The 23044-nt window shown below is 44.0% G+C and overlaps 1 protein-coding gene across 1 annotated transcript in view; it reads right to left on the reverse strand.

Moving 5' to 3' along the window:
- Positions 1-2228: 2228 nt before the first annotated feature.
- LOC136752928 (electroneutral sodium bicarbonate exchanger 1) overlaps positions 2229-23044 on the reverse strand; it is a 55619-nt gene continuing 34803 nt past the window's right edge. The window contains exons 6-24 of the mRNA XM_066708657.1: positions 19349-19537; positions 18895-18983; positions 18163-18320; positions 17597-17684; positions 17261-17407; positions 13948-14048; positions 13460-13634; positions 13051-13184; positions 12622-12867; positions 12386-12491; positions 11944-12105; positions 11719-11832; positions 11392-11553; positions 10990-11241; positions 10818-10886; positions 10003-10176; positions 8026-8163; positions 7745-7845; positions 2229-6264 (exon numbers count right to left, since the gene is read on the reverse strand). Coding sequence (XP_066564754.1) covers positions 6249-6264; positions 7745-7845; positions 8026-8163; positions 10003-10176; positions 10818-10886; positions 10990-11241; positions 11392-11553; positions 11719-11832; positions 11944-12105; positions 12386-12491; positions 12622-12867; positions 13051-13184; positions 13460-13634; positions 13948-14048; positions 17261-17407; positions 17597-17684; positions 18163-18320; positions 18895-18983; positions 19349-19537 — 2621 coding nt within the window. The 3' untranslated portion in view covers positions 2229-6248. The remainder of the gene's footprint in view (positions 6265-7744; positions 7846-8025; positions 8164-10002; positions 10177-10817; positions 10887-10989; positions 11242-11391; positions 11554-11718; positions 11833-11943; positions 12106-12385; positions 12492-12621; positions 12868-13050; positions 13185-13459; positions 13635-13947; positions 14049-17260; positions 17408-17596; positions 17685-18162; positions 18321-18894; positions 18984-19348; positions 19538-23044) is intronic.

Raw genomic sequence — 23044 nt, forward strand, 5'->3', positions numbered from 1 at the left:
TTGACGATCGTCACACTTCAGTCACTGGACTGCCGCATTGTCCACCTTCGTGCTGAACAGCAGCTCGTTTGTAGCCGCTCGCTGATTTTTGATTTTTTGATCTTATGTATCAGACAATTGCAGGTAGCTGTGCTAAGTTACATGGCGCAAACTTCGTCATTCTGAATGAAATTATTCAAGTTATTAATTTCTGCTCATTATGTTTGAAGAGAAAATAATGCTTAGACACTAATCTTTAATTTAATGTCAGCCTATTTGCACGTGGTCTGTTCGCGCTCTGCAAATACATCTTTTTCCAACTTTTTTTTTGTTATTGTCGCCTAAACCATATCTTCCTTATTTTATCACTGTGAGATCTAGTAACATTAAAAACAAACATATGTTGTTTTGTTTATGTATGGTTGTAATTGTAACATTGTAATAGTTGTTATTTTAAAGAGAGATTATAAGATATTTATTAATGTATTTATGCCAGTAGTCTTTTCTTGACGGATAATGTCATTAGGAAGAAGATAAAATCCCCCCCAGGATTACGGGACCCCCCATAAAATCTAACCCCATTCGAACAGTCTAGAACCGCCACTGCATTTGTGAAACAACTATAGGGGAGTACTTCTATCTTTATTAGGTTCATAATATCTTACAAAAAACATTTTGATTAGGATTATATATATGGATATTTAGAGTTAGGGTTACTTTAAGATTCTTAAAACATCACTAACCCCAACATTCATATATAAACTTTATATTATGAATTATATGTTTCAAAATAAACGCGAATGGGATGTGAAGAGCCGATGCCCGCGAATAGAAACGGGGGCACTTGAGCATTTTAAAGACGGTGCGGGTATTAATGCTACAACACTCAACAAATGCAAATACAAATATTTCCTTCAGTTTAGGGTGGAGAGGAATTGTCAGCGACAGGATATCTGTCACCATACAGTGGAAATGAACCCCCTGCCAATCTCTGAGCGCATCACAGACACGTCACAGGCTTTTATGATTTATTTATTTTTAAGTTTAATTATTCTGAAAGTCTGGTGCTCTACATTTTATTACTTTCGTTTCAATTATGTACTGTACCACATTATAATATACTAGTACATAATATATTAGACAATACAAAAACCTTTAGATAAAGATAGATAGGTATTGTCTCCATATATCCCGACACAGTGTTACGTAGCCAGTCCCTCCCAGCTGCTCAGCAGTTTTGAGGAAGGTTCTCGAAGTTAATTATAGTTGAGCTGTATTCTTACTGAATTAATTCTCGTAGTTTGTCTATTGTATTATTCATCCAAAAGCTCAACAGTTTTACGCCAGTGCTTCTAAATCAACACACAGCCTACCTTTCCCGTCAGGTCTCGGTCTCATATCGCCCCCTCGTGGCGTAAATGCTGATTCACACGCAAAATATCTTCCTCCTGGACTATAATAATAATAATAATAATAATAATAATAATAATAATAATAATAATAATAATAACAACAACAACAACCTTGAAGATACTTCGTCTGAATGTGACAATGTGATATTGGATAGGTTCATCAGTGATAGTTTGTCATCGAATAATTAGTACTAGCATAATTTAGGTTATGAGTAGTATGCATCATTATTAGTATGTAAAAGTAAGTAGGTTTGTAGCTGAAGTATAACAGCAGGTGTGTTCATGTTCATAGTAGCATGTCAGTAAGTATAAGTATATGTTAACATTATTAATAATATTATTATTATTGCTCATAAAATGGAAATAGCCCCACGAGTAAAAGCTGTTTTTAGGGAAAGACAAAGTTTTAGAAGGCAGCTTAAATGTGTCATAAGGGAAAAAGAAATGTCATATGGGCCCATGGGTGAAATATGAGGCTGTGACACTTTTGACCCATATATAATTATATATTAAAATATATTGAAATAAACACATTTGCGATCATTCATTTTGTATCATTGCAGTCTGATGTCAGCACAGATTGTGGTCACTAAGGGATCTTAAGCAGAGAAGAAGCCGTTTAAAGGCGGAAATGAGAACCAGAATGATCCGATAATGACACAATACAATTTGACATAATGTGACGCAGACATAATAATATCAGCTAACGCCATACTTTCTGAATAAAGTTATTATAAAATTATTATTTAATTTGAATTAAAACCATTTGAAAACAGTTTGCAATCCTTCAACAAAAAAAAGGTGGATAAACTGAATTGAATCATAAAAATGTAGTAATTCAGTTTTATACATTTTAATTTAACATTTTTTCACATTTGTATAATCAAAAATTACAATATGCCTATAAATAAGACGTATTAATTTAATTAAAAGTCAGTTAAAGAGACAAGTCATTTTCTGTTCATCGGCTTTTCTGCTTGTAGTGATTGTGTAGTTCACAAATGTGTCACTCAGCAGTTTCTTGCCTTGGCTGGGGTCCACACACACTCTGGAGCCTGTGGTCACACAGAGGGAGCCAGAGAAGCAGGCCTGGCTGAGGAACAGGAGGCAGACCCACACCGGCCTGCTCCTATAGCCAGAATCTTTAATTAAACCAATCCATAACTTAATTGGCCATGATTTATAATCCATGGCTGGATGGACATGGGATGGTTGAACATATACCCAGAGTCCCACAGAATGCAAAGCTGTGCCGTGACAATCGAGAGTGTATAAACTGCCCGTGTTAGCCATGGAACACTATGCACTGTGCACTGCAACACAACTAATACACACCGTTACACAATAACGTCTTGATTAATGTAATCCAATTGCAGAGGTCTGCAGAGGCCCAGGCTGCTCCCTGCTCTGCCACAGCTGGGAGAGTGTGGGCCAAGCCCAAAAGAGAGCCAAGGCCCCTGGTTGGCCTGCGAGGACCACAGCCACTACAACCTGCACTGCCGATAGACAGCACCTGCACTGTGACGTCAACACTGATGCACTGATTAATGGTAATAAAATGACTCTGGCACAAACACAGTCATGTCTGACACCCCTCAGGCTTTCAAAACAAACAAACAAACAAATAAATAAATAAATGACCTTGTCCCTTTAATCACAGACACAAACATTGAGCTGACATTGTTTCACAGTGGAATATAGACTGCTCAACATTCAGTATCACCTGTGCACTGCAGGAAATTCAAAATTGAAATACTGCTACAGAGAGAAAAAGAGAGAGAGAGAGAGAGAGAGAGAGAGAGAGAGAGAGAGAGAGAGAACTAAAAGGACCTGATATATATAGTCATATACATGTATAGGTATATTATGTAGTGACAGTTGTGTGTCAGGGTGGCTGTTTCCACAGACATGCTGTGACAGCGCCCCACAGTGGGGGACTGCTATAAGACACATCGAATAAAAAGTGTGCTATACAGAGCATTGGCAGAAACCAAACTCCAGACTGTGTGACATCATGTTTGTCTCTATGAACCAGGTTTGCCCAAACATGGTCCTAAAGAGCCCCTATCAGTAAGGATTGTCAGTCACACTAAAACTGCTAATTTCAAAAGACTGGGAACGTTATTGATCAAGTAAGCACATAACTTGTTCAATAAAGTGAACTCTGGTCATCGAGGCCTGAAAGGGGTCGTGAATTGTCTATATCAAATGATCTTTAAAAAAATTAATTTAACAAATCACCTGCTCAATTGATTAGAATTATGTTTTTCCAGGTGTTAAGAAATTGATGATTAAAGGTTAATTATTAAACCTACTGGAGAGGGGCTCTTGAGGACTAGGTTTGGACAGCACTATGATAAAGCACATAAAACCAATTACATGAACAGGTCAGGTATTAAATCAGTAAATAAATGATTGGCAGGGTGATGTCTGGGAGTTCCAGCAGTATTTCCACTGGAGTTGAATCTGCTGCTGTCACATGGTCACAGAAAGATCACGATTCACTGCACACACTCACATGGCACCAGGAACACGCCACGCCAAAACACGCACACTATACAAGACAGCCCACCCGCAACACACAGGATAAACTCAGGTTTTAAATGAGAATCAGATTCTCATTTACATCCATTAAACATTGCTTATTTGTTTATTGATTTGTGTCTGTGTGTGTTTATTGGAGAGGTGTACATGTCGTATTCGTTTAATTCCTCCCACCTCTCTGCCGACACCTGTTAATTCAGAGCTTAAGTAACTTAATTTCTGGAGTTAGAGATCAGTTGACCAATGTGTGTAATGTGTCAGTGAGGGGAGCTGGGAGAGCATGGTGCTCTGTGCCTGGGAATGTTCAATTAGCACATGTTACATAAATATTATTCATATTAAAATGATTACAACAACTCCCTCAGACAGGCTGAACCCAGCCTGGACAGAGTCTGAAAGCAGACAGGGCAGGTGTGTGTGAGTGGCAGCTAAATGCATTCTGGGTAATGTATTCTGGGATTGTAAATATGTACATCTGCTTTAACAATAAAATAAATCGATATCTACATATTTTATTATAGGTGTATTTATATATATATTTTATTCTCTTAAAAAAATAAAATAATATAGTCTACACATAACACAACTACAAATGCATCTCTCCATCAGAAAAATGTGCCAGCACTTTTCCTTGCCTCTCAGCTAAAGCTGTGAGCGCTGTAGAGTGGTACAGCGGTACAGTAATATGATCTATTGTCTCAGGGTGTAGCTGTACTGCAGTGACGTGCTGTGTGAGAGTGATTACAGTACACAGCAGAAAGTCACTTTGATTTTACTAATCAAACTATTTCTGGAGGCAAAGGTCAAGCCACAGTGGGAAGTCTGACCCCTCCAAAAAACAATGCGCAGCAAGAGACGCATCTCAATATCTGTGTTATTCATCAGAGGTAATTATCGCATCTTCCAATTTATTGATCACCTGGTCAAGGGTCTTTGGAGCGAAGTGAAGCCCCATAAGCCAGTTCCATTTCAGAGTGATGACATGACAGTAAACTGTTCAACAGTTTACTTATTGCTTTGCTAATATCTTCTAGCTGGAGAGCCTTCCCTGTCTCCTGAGTCCTCCCCAGGCCCAGTCCCAGAGGGACAGGAGACTTGGGCTCAAAACAGATGTAATGTAATGGGCATGGGTTCAGCGACCTTGAACCTGCCAGCCCAGAGCTGCCATCCAACCAGGGTCTTATTTACTTAATAGGTTCATAATTGCTTAATTAGCCCTGCTGCAGATTGTTACTGAAAATCATTAAGGATAAACTGGAACACCACCTGGCAATGGAACAGAAAGGAGCGGAACACAAGATGCAAGGTGAATTATTTTGCCGTGAAACCTGTTCTAATGCCAGCAACATTTCACCTAAGAACAAGACTCTGCTGAAGGTGCCAAATTTGACGTCTTAAATGTATAATATTAAAAATAAAGAGAATGGTTCACTCTTGAACAGAGAATTCGCTTTTCCTATTTTGGTTTTACCACACAGTATATAACACACACAGCCTAGGTTACATTACTGGTTTACATTTCAGAAAACTGACAACATTGATTGTTAAATCCCATGGTAAATATTACAACATTTCTTTAGATATTCTATTCTATTCTATTCTATTATTTGTTTATTTCATGTATTACTGATTTTGTTTGAAAAATGAAACACTTTAAATAAAATAAATAAAAACAACTCACCAACCATTAACTCACTAACAATGACCACAATGACAAGAAATAATAATAATAAATCAATCAATCAATCATCATCATCATATTAATAACAAGTTGTCTTCTTAAAAAATAAAGATCAGTTACTACTAATAATAAATATAAATATATATTTATATTTCAAAAACAAGACACATAATTCCTGGACGGTCATACCTCTTCTCTCCCTTTCTTTTGCTCATGATCAGAGTGGCTCTTCCTGTGTGCAGATGAAGCTGTAGTTGTAGATGCTGTAGCTGTTCTTGTTGTAGTTGTTGTGTTGTTGCCATGTGAAGAGCTAGGGGACAGCGCGAAGTGCCTGTCCTGGTGTCCGGCTCCGTGATCAAAGGTCAGGGAGGATCAGGGTGCACTCCCACTTGGAGGTTCCGACTGAGAGAGTGGAGCGGCTGGGTAGGTCTTTAGGGGGTTGTAGGGTAAGTGGGTAGTTGTTGGGGCGCAGCTGGGGGAGGCAGAGGGGTAGCTGTGGTTGTGGGCTGTGGCTATGGGGCAGTCTGGGGGATAGGTGCCACCCATGCAGTTGAGCAGTTGGATGAGACCGCCTGAGCTGAGCTCTTGTCCCTGAGACCCCAAGACTGGCGGGGGATCCTTCACAACTCCGCTCAGTTACTGTCATTCCTGCAGAGAGACACAGAGACACACGCAGACGCATACAGAGACACACGCAGACGCACACAGAGACACACGCAGACGCACACAGAGACACACGCAGACGCACACAAAAGTTCACAGACATGGACATACACACACACAGATGCACACAAATGCACGCATGGACAAACAGGGACACAGGGACATACACAAGCACATACAGACACACACACACACACACATAGAGTTAATACACCATCTGAGAGATCAAACATTAGGAAAACTAAAGAATCCCTCACAGAAGGTGATGTTTCTTTAGCCTTCGGCAGGCTATGTGAATGGTTGTAGGAGTGACTGTGCTCTGTGTGTCAGAGGGTCTCAGCACAGTGTGAGGGCCTGAGCCACTCATGCACTAACAGTCTCATAGTCTGTCCATATAAGTTCATAATGTAATGATTTCATCTGCACTGAATATTTTCTGTACCTGTGTGTCCAGAAGAGTCGGTGAAGCTGCTCATCGCTGTAATACTTTGATTTCACTTTACCTGTGACCAGAGCTTAGCTCATTCACTGCCCAACTGCTTTAAAACACCATAAATGAGCTTAAGGAAGCACACACTTGTGTATAAAGCAGAAAGCTGGAAACAGCTGGGACATTTACCATGTCTGTGTATGTCTGTGCATGTTTGCGTGCATGCATATATGTGTGTGTAGGGGGGGGGGTTCAAATTGCAGTCACACCTGGAATATCACATTTCCATTTATTTTATTCTGGTTGGTTTGTCCCCCCTCCCCCTTATATAGTTTTTTTCCTGCCGTGTTGCGCTGCGTTACTGAGTTTCTCCCCTCTGAGAAACCCGCAGTGAGCTTCCAAGAGGCAGATTGGTAGAAGTAAAGAAAACAAAATCCCTGAAATAAATAAATAAACAAAAAAAAGAAAGAAAACAGGAGATGAAGGAAAAGGGTGAGGTATAAAAACGGGGTGACAGAACGGAAACTTGCCAGTTGAGACTGAGAACTATTACACAGTGAAGGAGTGAGTTAGTGCCCTTGCCTTTTTAGTAGAAACAGGGTTGTCCTTGAGATTTGAGTTGTCAGGTTTCATACTGAGTGCTTTCCATACTGTAGTTTTAGACATTTCGTCAGAGATATTAATGTCTGATGGGTCACACCTAGAACAGAACGTCACAATTTAACACCAGGAAACAGGCCATGCATGGCAGAGCAGAGGAGGGAGGTAGAGGGGGGGGAAGAGAGAGACACACACACAGAGGGAGGGGGTCAGGGGGTGTCAGTTGTTGCCAGTGCAGCAGTCTGCGGTCCCGTCTTTGTAGGCTGGGTGATGGGGGGCACTCAGTCCAGCAGCCGCAGCAGCAGCAGAGTTTGTTACCTGCATCTCTGTTAATCAGGTGTTCATGTCACAGGGATGTGTGTACTGTTACTGTGTACTGTGTGTATGTGTGTGTGTGTTTGAGTATGACAGTGTGTACATGGCAGCCCAGCTCACCTGGACTTGCTGTTCTTGGCGGGGCTGTGCAGCAGCTTGCTGCTCTCCAGAGGGATGTGTGGTACCCTCTCCTCCCCCTGTGCCAGCATGTTCTCCGACTCCTGCAACACAGACAGAGTGAGGGGGCGGGGCATCACTGCCGCAATAATAATAGTAATAATAATAATAATAATAATAATAATAATAATAATAGTGATAGTATAAAGTTTCCATGGGCTACAGCCTGCTGCGTGTGTTTGACATATACTGGGAGTAGCAAGCCCCTTCCACACGTGCTCTACCTCCACAGTCTTGGCTTGCTGCGAGGCGTCATCCAGTTTCTTCTTCTTGCTCTCAGGCATCAGGTCGTCCAGCCAACTGAGCTCCCGCTTGGAGAAGCACAGGTCCATCAGCTTCCGCACGAACACCAGCGCCAGCACCTGGGGGCAGGACAGCGGCACAATGGTGCTGAGTGTTGCCCCCACCCCCAGCTCACCCCCAATGCACTGCCTGTACCAGGTTAGGGTATCATCTGGCAGGATGATTATATTGAGTTAGATTATATTCACTAGTAATCTACAGTTAGTACCATAAATATTTGGACAGTGACACAATTGTCATCATTTTGGCTCTGTACGCCACCACAATGGATTTGAAAGGAAACAATCAAGATGTGCTTTAAGTGTAGACTTTCATCTTTAATTTGAGTTTCAATACTTGGTTTGCAAATCCTTTGCAGTCAATGACTGCCTGAAGTCTGGAACCCATAGACATCACCAGATGCTGGGTTTCTTCCCTGGTGATGCTCTGCCAGGCCTGCACTGCAGCTGTCTTTAGTTCCTGCTTGTTCTTGAGGTTTTTTGCCTTCACTTTTGCCTTCAGCAAGTGAAATGCACACTCAATTGGATTCAGGTCAGATTGACATGGCCATTACATAACAATCCACTTCTTCGCCTTATAAAAGTTATTATCGCAGTATACTTTGGGTCATTGTCCATCTGCACTGTGAAGCACAATCCAATGAGTTTTGAAGCATTTGGCTGAATCTGAGCAGATAATATTAGCCCTAAACACTTCAGAATTCATCCTGCTGCTTTTGTCAGCAGTCACATCATCAATAAATACATGGGAACCAGTTCCATTTGCAGCCATAAATGCCCATGCCATAACAGGCTTCAAAGATGAGGTGGTATGCTTTGGATCATGAGCAGTTCCTTCCCTTCTCCATATTCTTCTCTTCCCATCATTCTGGTACAAGTTGATCTTTGTCTCATCTGTCCATAGGATGTTGTTCCAGAACTGTACAGGGTTCTTTCAATGTTTTTTTGGCAAACTCTAATCTGGTCTTCCCGTTTCCTGTTTACATCTTGTGGTAAACTCTCTGTATTTACTATGATGACGTCTTCTCTTGATTGTTGACTTTGACACAGATACGCCTACCTCCTGGAGGGTGTTCTTGATCTGGCCAACTGTTGTGAAGGGGTTTTTCTTCACCAGGGAAATAATTATTCTGTCATCCACCACAGTTGTTTTCCTTGGTCTTCTTGGCCTTTTGGTGTTCCTGATTATTTTTAAGAATGTACCAAATAGTTGATTTGACCACACCTAATGTTTTTCCTATCTCTCTGATTGGTTTGTTTTGATTTCTAAAGCAAAACTGAAGGTAAAACACCTCAAGAACAAGCAGGAACTAAAGACAGCTGCATTACAAGCCTGGCAGAGCATCACCAGGGAAGAAACCCAGCATCTGGTGATGTCTATGGCTTCCAGACTTCAGGCAGTCATTGCCTGCAAAGGATTTGCAACCAAGTATTGAAACTTTAATTCATGATTATGTTAATTAATCCAATTACTTTTGAGACCCTTAATTTGGGGGGACCACATATAAAATTGGGTGTAATTCCTACACCGTTCACCCAATTTGGATGTAACTACCCTCAAATTAAAGAGGAAAGTCTACACTTATTGTTTCCTTTCAAATCCATTGTGGTGGTGTACAGAGCCACAGTGATGACAATTGTGTCACTGTCCAAATATTTATGGACCTAACTGTAAATCAATCCCATCTGACTGTCCTGTCAGCCCTTCTATCTCCAGCCCACTCCCCCTCCCTGTCCACTTTCTTTTCTTCTCCTCCAACCAGGGGTTCCTTAATGTTAATCTCCTGTTCCTCACCTGCCCATCTGTCCTCCTATCCCCCTGCCCCTCCCTCTGTCCTATATTCCCCATGTTCCTTCCCTGCTTCCCCCCGCTCCCATCCCTCCCTCAGGCTGCTGTACCATCATGGGGAAGACGATGGCAGCGGGCGATGTCTTGATAACCCAGAGCAGCACCAGACAGGTGAGTTGGATCACGGTGAAGAGGTGCACCTTGCGCAGAGGGACGTGGCGCAGGTAGATGAAGTCGGGCTGGTGCTTTGCTGGCATCCCAAACAGCTTCAGTCGGTCAAAGAACTGAGCAATAGAGGGAGACAGGGGAGAGAGGAAGAAAGAGAGACAGAGGGAGGGAGAGGAAGTGAGCAATAAACAATAATAATATTAATATTGTGACACAGTGCTGGGCTGGGCAAGTGACTGCTGCCCTGCCCGGCACTACATCTCCCAGATGCCCCAGGAGAAGCATCAGGAAGTGGAAGTACATGATGTGCAGGACTGTTCCCAATTGGCAGGCTTATGCATAAAAGCAGGAAACCAGCAGCCTTTGTTGTTGGTGAGGCAGGAGGTGAGTCTGGGAAGAACAAAATGAACAACCTGGTAATGAATGCTAGCTTTGAAATTAACTACTCTTTTGGATCATGGACTCCGGCTTGGCTGCTGTTTGTCATGCTTGTGTTTCATTAGTTACATGTGTAGGTTAGGGATCTGTGATCACGTTTAGTTTAGGCTCAACAAGGAGCTAGGTGTTTGTTTATGGTTTTTGTACGTCTCTGTTTTGTTCACTGTAAATAAAGCTGCACTTTCTTCACCCTACCCCTCTTGCCTTTGAGTTGCTATTTACTCGAGAGACACCACACCGATAGAACCCCGGCATCTTGTTCACCCCACACTGCCACAAAATTAATAAATATAAAAAACAACAAGAAGAAGAATATTACCTGAATGCCCTTGAGAGATGAGGCACCCATGTACAGAAACACACCATACAGCACCGGCATGGGGATGAACTGCACAAAACAAAACAACAAAAACATCAGGGTGTGAGAGTGAATGTGAGTTTGTGAATGTTAGTGTACGATTGTGAGTGAGTGTGAGAAGACAGGCCCTGACCTGCAGTGCTCCGGTCATGAACACAGAACAGCCCATCAGTACAAAGATTAGCAAGCCGGTCAGCCTCTGCTCACGGATGCCCAGGAATTTGGGCTGCTCCCCGGGGGCCGAGCTCTCTGACTCCAACTTCAGGCTGTTGACGTGAGAGATGGAGAGCACAGTCGCAGCCACGAACCATGGCAGCCCCATGATCGAACACACTCCCAGCATCACCCCCACCATCAGCAGGTCCAAGTGGTACCCACAGCCCTTCTGCAGGAGCACAGGGAGAGAAATGCACCTCAGGGGTCTCTAGAAAACTGGTTGCATTTGTTCATGTCTGTTGTCTCTGCAATGTGTTTTGTCTTTAAATTGTTCTACTACTATATACAGCAACCTCCTTGCAGACAGTATCAGGCTCACCAGCAGCTTGTGCTCCTTGCGGTTGATGATGACAGCAGTGATCTGCTGGTCCATGAAGATAAGGATGGTGCAGAGCAGTGCGGGAATGATCGCTACCAGGGCCGTCCACCAGGGGTTCCGGCCAATCGGGTAAATGAACCAGCCACGGTCATCACGTGTGGGCTATGGACACACACACACACACACACACACAGATGCACACACACACACACACACACACAGTGATTAGTTTGTAAATAAAATTAAACACTATAGGCTGTCTGTGTTTCTATGTCAGCAGTGTGTGTAGATCCACTGTGGTGTGGTTCTCACAGCTGTGGATCCTACCTTGAATTTGTCGGGCACCCGCAGCTTCTGGGAGGGGATGCCCATGGTGTAGTCGATGAGGACCAAGATGAGAATGGTAAGGAACACAGCAAAGTCACTGATGGTGGAGCGCACCTGGAAGAGAGTGCAGTGAGCACAGTGTCTTCAACACGCCACACACACACCACTCACAAGCCCCACTCACTCACCCCCCATCCACTCACACAAGTGGGGGCAGGCACTCACCCGTGTGGGGAAGTAGCGGCTGGTTTTGAACTGTTTGAGGAAGCTGGATAGGGCAACAGTGGAGAAGAACAGGATGGCCGACCAGAACAATACGTCGGGGGTGTAGGGGCCATGGTGACCGCACGCTGGGCCCACAAACTGACCATGCAGCTCTGCACATTCCTGAAGATAAACAGCAGCACACACACAAACAAACACATGTAAATACACACAAACACATACACACACAGGTACATATACACACAAACAAACACACACGCACACACAGAATTACACAGGCCATAAGGGAGGCATATAACTATGAATCTGTCGGTGAATCTGTCAGTAAAGCAGTCAAGTAAATAGTTAATCAATCACTCAGTCAGTGTATAAGTCAGACAGACAGAGAGACAGTCAGAAAGACACACAGATATAGAGACATAGAGACAGGAGCCAGACTCACAGTGACAGTTAGGTTGCTCCAGGACACTGTGACTGCAGAGATGTTCTTCTGGCTCCAGAACTCCAGAGTCTTATTGCTGGGGCTGTCTGGCATGGTGCACTTACAGCTGCACAAGAGAAAACACAGACATTGAGCAAAGGAACAAAGAAAGAGATGCATGTAATTCTTTGTGTGTGCAGTTTGCAGGGTGTGCAGTGTGATTTTCAGTGTGCAGTGTGTGCCATCTCAGTTCTCACTAGTAGAGTGTGAGCTGGTCCAGGTCAGAGTGCATGTGGATGGGATACAGCTCCCCCAGGTGCAGCAGCTTCTCCAGAGCCTCGTAGATGAAAATCAGGCAGATCAGCGATGCGAAGGCCTCCTCCGTGAAGCGTGTGATGTAGCACACCAGAGAGCTGGCATCCGTGGCAACCAGCACCAGGCAAAGGAACGCTGTCCACAGCCCGATACAGGTTCGCAGAGACAGGTAGGACAGGTTATAGTCCCTGCCAGAGAGAGAGGGAGGGAGTGACAGAGAGAGAGCGAGAGAAGAGAAGAGGAAAGCAGAGAAAAAAAGTGGAGATAGAGGAAGGAGAGTGTTGGACAGCTTCAACCAGCAGAAAGTTCAAACACTACCAGAACCAGAAACACTCATTCAGAGGGAGCTCAAAGAAGACAGAGAGACTGACTTGCAGAACTTGAAGAGGATCTTCTCGAAGACCAGCACGGGCCCGGTGCTGCCAAGGATGGTGAGGGGCTGCCCGGCGAACAGCGAGTATGCAATGCCCGTCATTGAGGCGCCCAGCAGTGACTCGATGGCACTCTGGCAAAGACAGGGTCACGCAGGCAATGTAAAGCAGTGCAGCGCAATGTAACACAGTGCAATTTCTGTGTACACAAGAGTTTGTGCACGTGTCAGTGTGGTGTGTGCAGCAGATGTGTTAGTGTAAGAGTGGGCGTGCCAGTATGTTGTGGGTGTGTCAGTGTGTTGTGGGCATGTCAGTATGTTGTGGGTGTGTCAGTCTGCAGTGGGTGTGTCAGTCTGCAGTGGGTGTGTCTATTTGTGCGTTTCAGTATGGTAAGTATGATATGTCTTACGATGCGGCCCTCGGTCGCCTCCCCCAGCAGCCCCCCGAAGGTGATGACAGGTGACATGCAGGCGCAGTACAGGAACAGGAAGGAGGCCACACACTGCAGGTTCAGCCCATCCCGGTAGTCACTCAGGTAGAACGGAACCTTTCTCTTCACATCCATTAGCAGGCCCCCGAACAGCCTGGGTGGCAGGGTAACCAAGGGACAGAGGGACAGAGGGGGCAGGAGGACAGGAACATGGGGCAGGAGAATGGAGTCAAGGGGATAGGGGGAGAGAGAGATGAGTGCACAGAGGGACAAGGTCAGCAGCTGAGACATAATCAGTAACAGTGTCACTGTCTGTGTTTATGCATCCATGTGCCTGTGTCCATATTTCTGTGTCTGTGTGTCCATGTGTCTGCATCCCGGTGCATTCCTGTGTGTTCGTGTGTCTGTATGTCCATGTGTGCATGTCTGTGTGTTTGTGTCCAATGTGCGTGCCCTGTGTGTCTGACCTGCCAGTCCTCTGCAGCTCAGGGCCATGGTGTTCCCCTTGGGGCTCCAGCTCCACTTGGCACACTGCCCCATTCGGCATGCCCGGCATCTTCCGCTTCTCCTGCACACAACAGTACCGGGTCAGCACCAGGTCAACACTGGGTCAGTACATACAGTGGGGGGAAATAAGTATTTGATCCCCTGCTGATTTTGTACGTTTGACCACTGACAAAGAAATGATCAGTCTATAATTTTAATGGTAGATGTATTTTAACAGTGAGAGACAGAATAACAACAAAAAAATCCAGAAAAACACATTTCAAAAAAGTTATAAATTGATTTGCATGTTAATGAGGGAAATAAGTATTTGATCCCCTATCAATCAGCAAGATTTCTGGCTCCCAGTTGTCTTTTATACAGGTAACGAGCTGAGATTAGGAGCACTCTCTTAAAGGGAGTGCTCCTAATCTCAGCTCATTACCTGTATAAAAGACACCTGTCCACAGAAGCAATCAATCAATCAGATTCCAAACTCTCCACCATTGCCAAGACCAAAGAGCTGTCCAAGGATGTCAGGGACAAGATTGTAGACCTACACAAGGCTGGAATGGGCTACAAGACCATCGCCAAGCAGCTTGGTGAGAAGGTGACAACAGTTGGTGCGATTCGCAAATGGAAGAAACACAAAATAACTGTCAGTCTCCCTCGGTCTGGGGCTCCATGCAAAATCTCACCTCGTGGAGTTTCAATGATCATGAAAATGGTGAGGAATCAGCCCAGAACTACACGGGAGGATCTTGTTAATGATCTCAAGGCAGCTGGGACCATAGTCACCAAGAAAACAATTGGTAATACACTACGCCGTGAAGGACTGAAATCCTGCAGCGCCCGCAAGGTCACCCTGCTCAAGAAAGCACATGTACAGGCCCATCTGAAGTTTGCCAATGAACATCTGAATGATTCAGAGGAGAACTGGGTGAAAGTGTTGTGGTCAGATGAGACCAAAATCGAGCTCTTTGGCATCAACTCAACTCGCCGTGTTTGGAGGAGGAGGAATGACCCCAAGAACACCATCCCCACCGTCAAACATGGAGGTGGAAACATTATGCTTTGGGGGTGTTTTTCTGCTAAGGGGACAGGACAACTGCACCTCATCAAAGGGACAATGGACGGGGCCATGTACCTTCAAATCTTGGGTGAGAACCTCCTTCCCTCAGCCAGGGCATTGAAAATGGGTCGTGGATGGGTATTCCAGCATGACAATTAACCAAAACACACAGCCAAGGCAACAAAGGAGTGGCTCAAGAAGAAGCACATTAAGGTCCTGGAGTGGCCTAGCCAGTCTCCAGACCTTAATCCCATAGAAAATCTGTGGAGGGAGCTGAAGGTTCGAGTTGCCAAACGTCAGCCTCAAAACCTTAATGACTTGGAGAGGATCTGCAAAGAGGAGTGAGACAAAATCCCTCCTGAGATGTGTGCAAACCTGGTGGCCAACTACAAGAAACGTCTGACCTCTGTGATTGCCAACAAGGGTTTTGCCACCAAGTACTAAGTCGAAGGGGTCAAATACTTATTTCCCTCATTAACATGCAAATCAATGTATAACTTTTTTTAAATGCGTTTTTCTGGATTTTTTGTGTTATTCTGTCACTGTTAAAATACAGCTACCATTAAAATTATAGACTGATCATTTCTTTGTCAGTGGGCAAATGTACAAAATCAGCAGGGGATGAAATACTTTTTTCCCTCACTGTACACTCACCTAAAGGATTATTAGGAACACCATACTAATACTGTGTTTGACCCCCTTTCGCCTTCAGAACTGCCTTAATTCTACGTGGCATTGATTCAACAAGGTGCTGAAAGCATTCTTTAGAAATGTTGGCCCATATTGATAGGATAGCATCTTGCAGTTGATGGAGATTTGTGGGATGCACATCCAGGGCACGAAGCTCCCGTTCCACCACATCCCAAAGATGCTCTATTGGGTTGAGATCTGGTGACTGTGGGGGCCAGTTTAGTACCGTGAACTCATTGTCATGTTCAAGAAACCAATTTAAAATGATTCGACCTTTGTGACATGGTGCATTATCCTGCTGGAAGTAGCCATCAGAGGATGGGTACATGGTGGTCATAAAGGGATGGACATGGTCAGAAACAATGCTCAGGTAGGCCATGGCATTTAAACGATGCCCAATTGGCACTAAGGGGCCTAAAGTGTGCCAAGAAAACATCCCCCACACCATTACACCACCACCACCAGCCTGCACAGTGGTAACAAGGCATGATGGATCCATGTTCTCATTCTGTTTACACCAAATTCTGACTCTACCATCTGAATGTCTCAACAGAAATCGAGACTCATCAGACCAGGCAACATTTTTCCAGTCTTCAACTGTCCAATTTTGGTGCGCTTGTGCAAATTGTAGCCTCTTTTTCCTATTTGTAGTGGAGATGAGTGGTACCCAGTGGGGTCTTCTGCTGTTGTAGCCCATCCGCCTCAAGGTTGTACGTGTTGTGGCTTCACAAATGCTTTGCTAACGAGTGCTTATTTCAGTCAAAGTTGCTCTTCTATCAGCTTGAATCAGTCGGCCCATTCTCCTCTGACCTCTAGCATCAACAAGGCATTTTCGCCCACAGGACTGCCGCATACTGGATGTTTTTCCCTTTTCACACCATTCTTTGTAAACCCTAGAAATGGTTGTGCGTGAAAATCCCAGTAACTGAGCAGATTGTGAAATACTCAGACCGGCCCGTCTGGCACCAACAACCATGCCACGCTCAAAATTGCTTAAATCACCTTTCTTTCCCATTCAGACATTCAGTTTGGAGTTCAGGAGATTGTCTTGACCAGGACCACACCCCTAAATGCATTGAAGCAACTGCCATGTGATTGGTTGGTTAGATAATTGCATTAATGAGAAATTGAACAGGTGTTCCTAATAATCCTTTAGGTGAGTGTATATATATATATATATATATATATACGGAACAGGACGGGACGGGAAAAATTCTGACGGGGCAGAATGGGACGGGATTGAAAAATTAATGTCTGTCATGGGATTGGATTGGATGGGATGGGACATTTTTACACGGGACAAAATGGGACAGGACTCGAGAATCATTCCCATGTCACTCTCTACCCCACGGCACAATTTTACAATAGTACAGGACAGAACTACACAGCACAGCAAAGTACAGCATAATACTGCATGGTATAGTACTGAGCAGCACAGTGCAGTACAGTACAGAAGAGTATCAAACAAGCTGCAGTCCAACATTTCTTGCTCCTCCCCTCCCCACTCCACCCCACCCTGCTCTGCCCCCCCTCACCTGTGAGGGTACATTTTTGGGTGGCTCAATGCGGATCGAAGGGTCCCATTCCCCAGGGGGCAGCACGGTCACCTGGTCCAGGAACTCATCAATCCCTGCCAAGAGGTCACTGCGGTCCTTTGCCTTGTACGCCACATCATGGAAGATCTGAGGTGGGGGGTGGAAGAAAGAAGGAATGACATGGGAAGAGTGAGAGAAGGGAGAGTTTAACAGGGAGAGAGAGAGTGAGAGTGGGGAAATTAAAGAATGAGTCTTGTAAACTAAAGGTAATTGCTGAGCGCAGTACAATGCCAGAGTGCAGCTCTGCAGTTTGTGTGAGGGGGGGTGGGGCATTACTTCATCAGTCATGATGGTTGCCATGGAGCGCCCAATCTCGTGGTACTGCTGTGCCTTCCCATCTGGGCCCAGCAGGATAAACAGGAACCTAGGAGGAACCAAGACAATTAAGACCAATTAAGACCAATTAAGGCAAATTAACAGCAATTCATTGTGAATAATTTTCTGTTTCCTCTTCACAGGGCCCTTACAGCTGCTCACACAAGATGAAACAATAGAAGTGCAATGTAATTGGAGGACTTCTTGCTCTTTTCTGCAAGGAATTGAAATGTCTTGTGAAGGGTTTGATGAGTCTCAGTCTTCACAGCCTGTTCATTACTCTCTCCTCAAGGACAAGCTCACTATTGAAAAGGATAAGAATAAAAGAGAGATAGGAAGGGGTGGAGGAAGGTCTCAGAGCGAGAGTGAGAGAGAAGGAGAGCGAAGGGGAGCGATAGGGAAAGAAGTAGAGGTAGAGATAGAGGTGTGAGGAAAGTGTGAGGAAAGAGGGAGTGAAGTAAAGATATAGAGCTGAAAAAGAAAGAAAAAAGGGAAGAGGAAAAGAAAGACAGAGGGAGGGGGCGGACCTGGTGGGGATGGGGACCTCGGTAAGCCCGGTCAATAAGACAGCTGGAGACAGCCGGACAAAAGCCACCACCGGCCGCTGCAAGAAGTCCAGCTCCCCCACCAGCACGTTGGACGCCTCTGCACCACTGGGAATCTTCTTCATAAAGTGCAGATCAACCTGGAGGGAGAGAGATGAAGGGCGAGAGAGACAGGGAGGAAGGGAAAGAGAAAGAGGGTGTAAGTGTACCTATATTCACAATACAAACACTGTGGGGCTATAATACCACTATTCCCTGGTAGAGGGCACTGTGTAACACCACACCAGAGCTGAAGCTGCATTCCCATGGCTGACAGCCCGGCTGGGAATGAATCATTGCCCCATTGTTTATAAATATACACAGGCTATATAAATACTTCTGTGGTTCCCCCTTTTGTTTAATATTTGAACATCCCCACATTCTTCCTTCAGAAGTAGAAGAAGAAGTAGAAATAGAAGTCCCTTCAAAACCTTCAGTCCAGCGACAGTTAAACACAGTAATTTCTCTACCTCAATTGAATCCCCTACTTTAATCTATAATATCCTCCATCCCTCTCCCCTCTCTCTCTCTGTTGTGTATCATGTCTTCGTACTCCCAGACAATGGCCCTCCATTACAAGACAGTGAGTCACCAATGCAGCTCCCTGCAACACACCCACACAATGAGTTCATACACACACACACACTGAGTACACAAAAACATACATGCACATACCTTGCTCATGTCCACCTGTCCGTTGTCCTGGTTGAATCCGTTCTTGACCTCTAAGTTGACTGGGGGTGCCACGGGGGACACAGTCTGACCTGGAGGGGAGGTGAGATCTGGGGTCATCAGTCTAGATTGAACACACTGAGCCGCAGGCTGCACACACAAGCAGAGTACAGGGACACTCTGACCCCAGCACTCATACAGCTGAGCACCACTCTCTCTTTATCTCTCTCTCTCTCTGTCCACTCTCTTTTCTTTCCCACTCTATCCCTTTCCTCTGCTCTCCACCACCTGCCTTGTTAGTACCCTGGTCCAGGTGCATGGCGTTAGCAGGTTTAGCCTCCCTCTCAGCCTCTCCTCATCTCTTTCTCTTTCTTCCTGCTCTCCTCTCTCCCTTTCCCCCCTCTCTCTCTCCAACCCTCTCTCCCAACCGCTCCCCTTCCTTCTCCCCCTCTCTCACCACCCTTGTCCATGCTGTGTGGCTCTGACTGTTTGCGTCCGGCCTCAGCGAAGGAGCGCACGATGGGTAACAGGTTGTTCCTCTTCCTCTCTCGCTGGTGATGGTGCTTCTTCAGCAGAGCTTCCCGTACCCTGACACGCACGCTCTCGTCCAGCTCCTGCGAAGCCTCTTGCTGGTCCAGAACCATGTCTGCACCGGGAGAAGCAGAGAGCCACACAAAGATACAGACGCACACAGGGAAACACAGAGAGACAGACACACAGGATGATGGTTATGGTTAAAGCTAGGAACAGGGCTAAATTAGTGAACTGAAAATGGAGTCCAGCCAGAGCAATCATATAATATATTCACAAATAACAATGGAGTGCCATCAGGGCCTTCAGGCCTTAACTGAAGGCCTGGGATAAATCAAATTAAATGTTGCATAATACATTAATGTAAATAATATTATATAATATTGACATTATTATTAGCGAATTGTAAATTAATCCTCCCCTTGTCATTGCTGTGTATTTTTGAAAGGGAACAATAATAAAAGGGCATTATCCAATCAAAAATGCTCAAATACAGTTACTAGGTGAAAATGGTGTGGGCTCCTCATACAAGGGCCTTCAACAAAAAGCTGCTATATGGCTGTATGGAGTGATTGTATGACTAACCAATCATATTTTGACGTGTTGTGCCTGAGTTTTTATTTTCAGTGTCATTCTGGGTCTTCAATGAGTTCCTATCATTAACCACAGCGCCAGGGGATGGCGTTATATTTGAACAGAACCTTTCCGATTAGGAGGAGGGTTAACTAGCTAGCTTGCTAACTTACATCAGAAAAATGGCGACAGGTGGGGAATTTTCCTCCAGGAAATGGATCAAGACGAATGGAATACAATAGGACAAACCTGGCTATAATCTCTATCCATATTTGCTATCGAGAGAGAGCTTCTCACAGTCTTCAAAGTAGGCAATAGATCAATCTGTTCAAAAGGATGGTAGACTGTTTTTCATCTTCAAATAATCTGGTGATTGTTATGGAGGTTTTAAATGGCAACCAGCTGGCTTCTGGGGCCGGTTGTACTAACAGGATCAGAAAACAGGATCGGATCCGGGCTCACTGGATCCGGATCATGAAAAGGCGTGGCTGATCCGATTTTTTGATCCGATTATTAAGCGGCGCGGGCGGTGACTCAGCAGTTTCCTATTGACAGGAACAGTCAATAGTATTGTCTCTATATTGTTTGAATGTCATATCGATCCTTAAATGTACTGATACATTTCACTAGCTCACATCTTTGTATATATTAAAAAGTCTAGAGTAATGAGTTATAATGTAAACAGTTCAAACTACTCGGTCGATTGAAATAAAAGTGTGTAGCTGGTAAACTTGCTATTGTTTGTTCTTGTACTAAGTATGATTGAAGTCTGAAATTTAACTATGCATTTTACACGTGGAAATTGCATTGTGAAATTGTGAACGGGACCATAACTTATCCGAATTTTGCATTAAAACGATATAAATTTAACCGAAGCAGGTTTCCATTCAAATCAGTGCATTTTAATACGAGACCAGCTGTTTACTATGCAATCCGAAATGCGATTATATTGAGCTGAGCAGTACAATCACAAATGCCAGCGTTAGAGGTAAAAACTGGGCCGATGCAGAAATGAAAGCGCTGTTTACAATGTGAATGAAGATGAAGTTAAAACAGAAACCGCAGAAGTGCGCAGCGCTGCTGTCTGAGGATATACAACTACAAACGCATCACAGGCTGCTTTCAATGCACACGACTTCTTGTGATTTAATGCAGATGTCCTAATAAAGGTGCTTCGCTTTCGGGTGTATAACAGCACTTTTAGACTTGCAGAACCGAAGATAGACATTTGAAAAGGGAAACATATTAATTAGATTCCCCATTGAACCAGCATATTTTAGAAAGCTTCGGCTGCAAAGGGTTAAGATTACTTTCAAATAAAATATAGAACCGAACAATAGCCAATCGATATTAATAAGTTGTGATTATGAATACAGCGCATACACCTGTAAGCAGACGTAATGTCATACGTCACTGGTTTGTTTAAGCAGATTTGTTTATTCCCGGCATGCATTTCGTTTAAGCCGGTTTTTCGCCCGCATATGGGAACGCACTGAGGCTCCTAAAACCGCAAGTGTCAACAGGGTGTCTGTAAAAATCCGGATTAAATTTGAGGCGGCCCAGAGCCGGCCTAATAAGTGTGAACGGGGTCTTAGATATTCTCGCTAATTATTTAGCTGTGGCAGAATGAACTGCATTATTAAATACAGTGCGCTGGGTTTAAATCTGTCCCGTGTAGCCGCTACATATCTATATCATGAAAAATACAGTATGACAGTCACAGTTTCTTAAGCAGAACTCATACATGTGTGTATAAATACGGCTACAACACTCTGGCATCCATAACTTACTGGAACAGTTTTCACAAATTCAGTGTTAGCATGTTTTCTCTGTATACCTGCAGCTTTATCAATGTGCAAAATAAAAGAGTCACATCAATAACATAGCGGGGCATCAGCTTTTAATTGAATGGGACTCCTTAAAAAAAAACTGACACCGTAATGAATGGAGCAGTTGTATTAATCGCTAAATTTTGTAGGGTTTGTATTTCTGCAGTCGGTAAAGCGTCTATATTTGGATTAACATTAACATATAGTTATAGCGATACTAGGGATTACAAATATAATTAAAATATACGATTCTTCATGCGATTGATCACATAAAAATTAGCTTCTGTTTTAAACATTTTAATAGTTTTAAGATAGTGTAAACAGGGGGAGCTAAAAACCGTGTCATTTAAATAATTTTGAGATAATTTACAAGACATCGGGACATTTAATTAAAATCCAGGACGAATATTTCATGTTTGCGTGTATTTATAACAAAAAAAAGCAATGTATTTCGTCAGGGCACATTGTATTGTATTGCAGTCCTTTCTCCGGCATGATTTTCGAGATCTTTTCAAACACTCTTAAATATCTTTCTGTGTCAAGCAATTAATCCTGTGTGTCACTTTTCCAGCGTGCATTAATAACTGCTCCAGATTAATTGTTTTCACACGGTAAACACACATATTCCTTCTTTGGAAAAGTTTCTACCGCATCTCTCGCATCGAGGGCGGCCGCCATTACTGTAGTTACAATTTCAGAATGCAGGCGCGCTGCGTCATGACGTCACAGTACGTGCCTCGGACCAGTTTGGGACTCAGACGATACGATGTGCGAAACTGCCGTCTGAAACTAGTCCAGCACAGGCGGAGGTGCAGCTGAGCCCTAGTGGAAACCCCCCGGCACGCACGGCACGGCCACGCTGAGGTGCAGATAAACGGGGCTAGTGGAAAAGGGGCATCAGCCGATACGATGTGCGAAACTTAGGGGCTCAAATTAGCGCCATAAGTAACGAATTCAAAATATATATATATTGTAAACAAAAAAAGTTGAGAAAAAATTGATGTTGAGATAAAAAATCGAAAGCAAAATGTATAGAATTGTAAACAAAACAAAAATACATCGAAAGCAAAAAAAAAAAACAACAACCTTGAAAGCAAATAATGTTAAATCGAGAACTCGCCTGCAGTCCATGTCTGTGGTTGCGATGCTGCGATCTTTGCTTTCGGTTCTTTTTTTTTCGTTTACGAGTTTTGGCGCTGTTTTGCCGTGAGGGCGGGATT

This window comes from Amia ocellicauda, chromosome 7, assembly GCF_036373705.1.
Source record: "Amia ocellicauda isolate fAmiCal2 chromosome 7, fAmiCal2.hap1, whole genome shotgun sequence".
Lineage (NCBI taxonomy): Eukaryota > Metazoa > Chordata > Actinopteri > Amiiformes > Amiidae > Amia > Amia ocellicauda.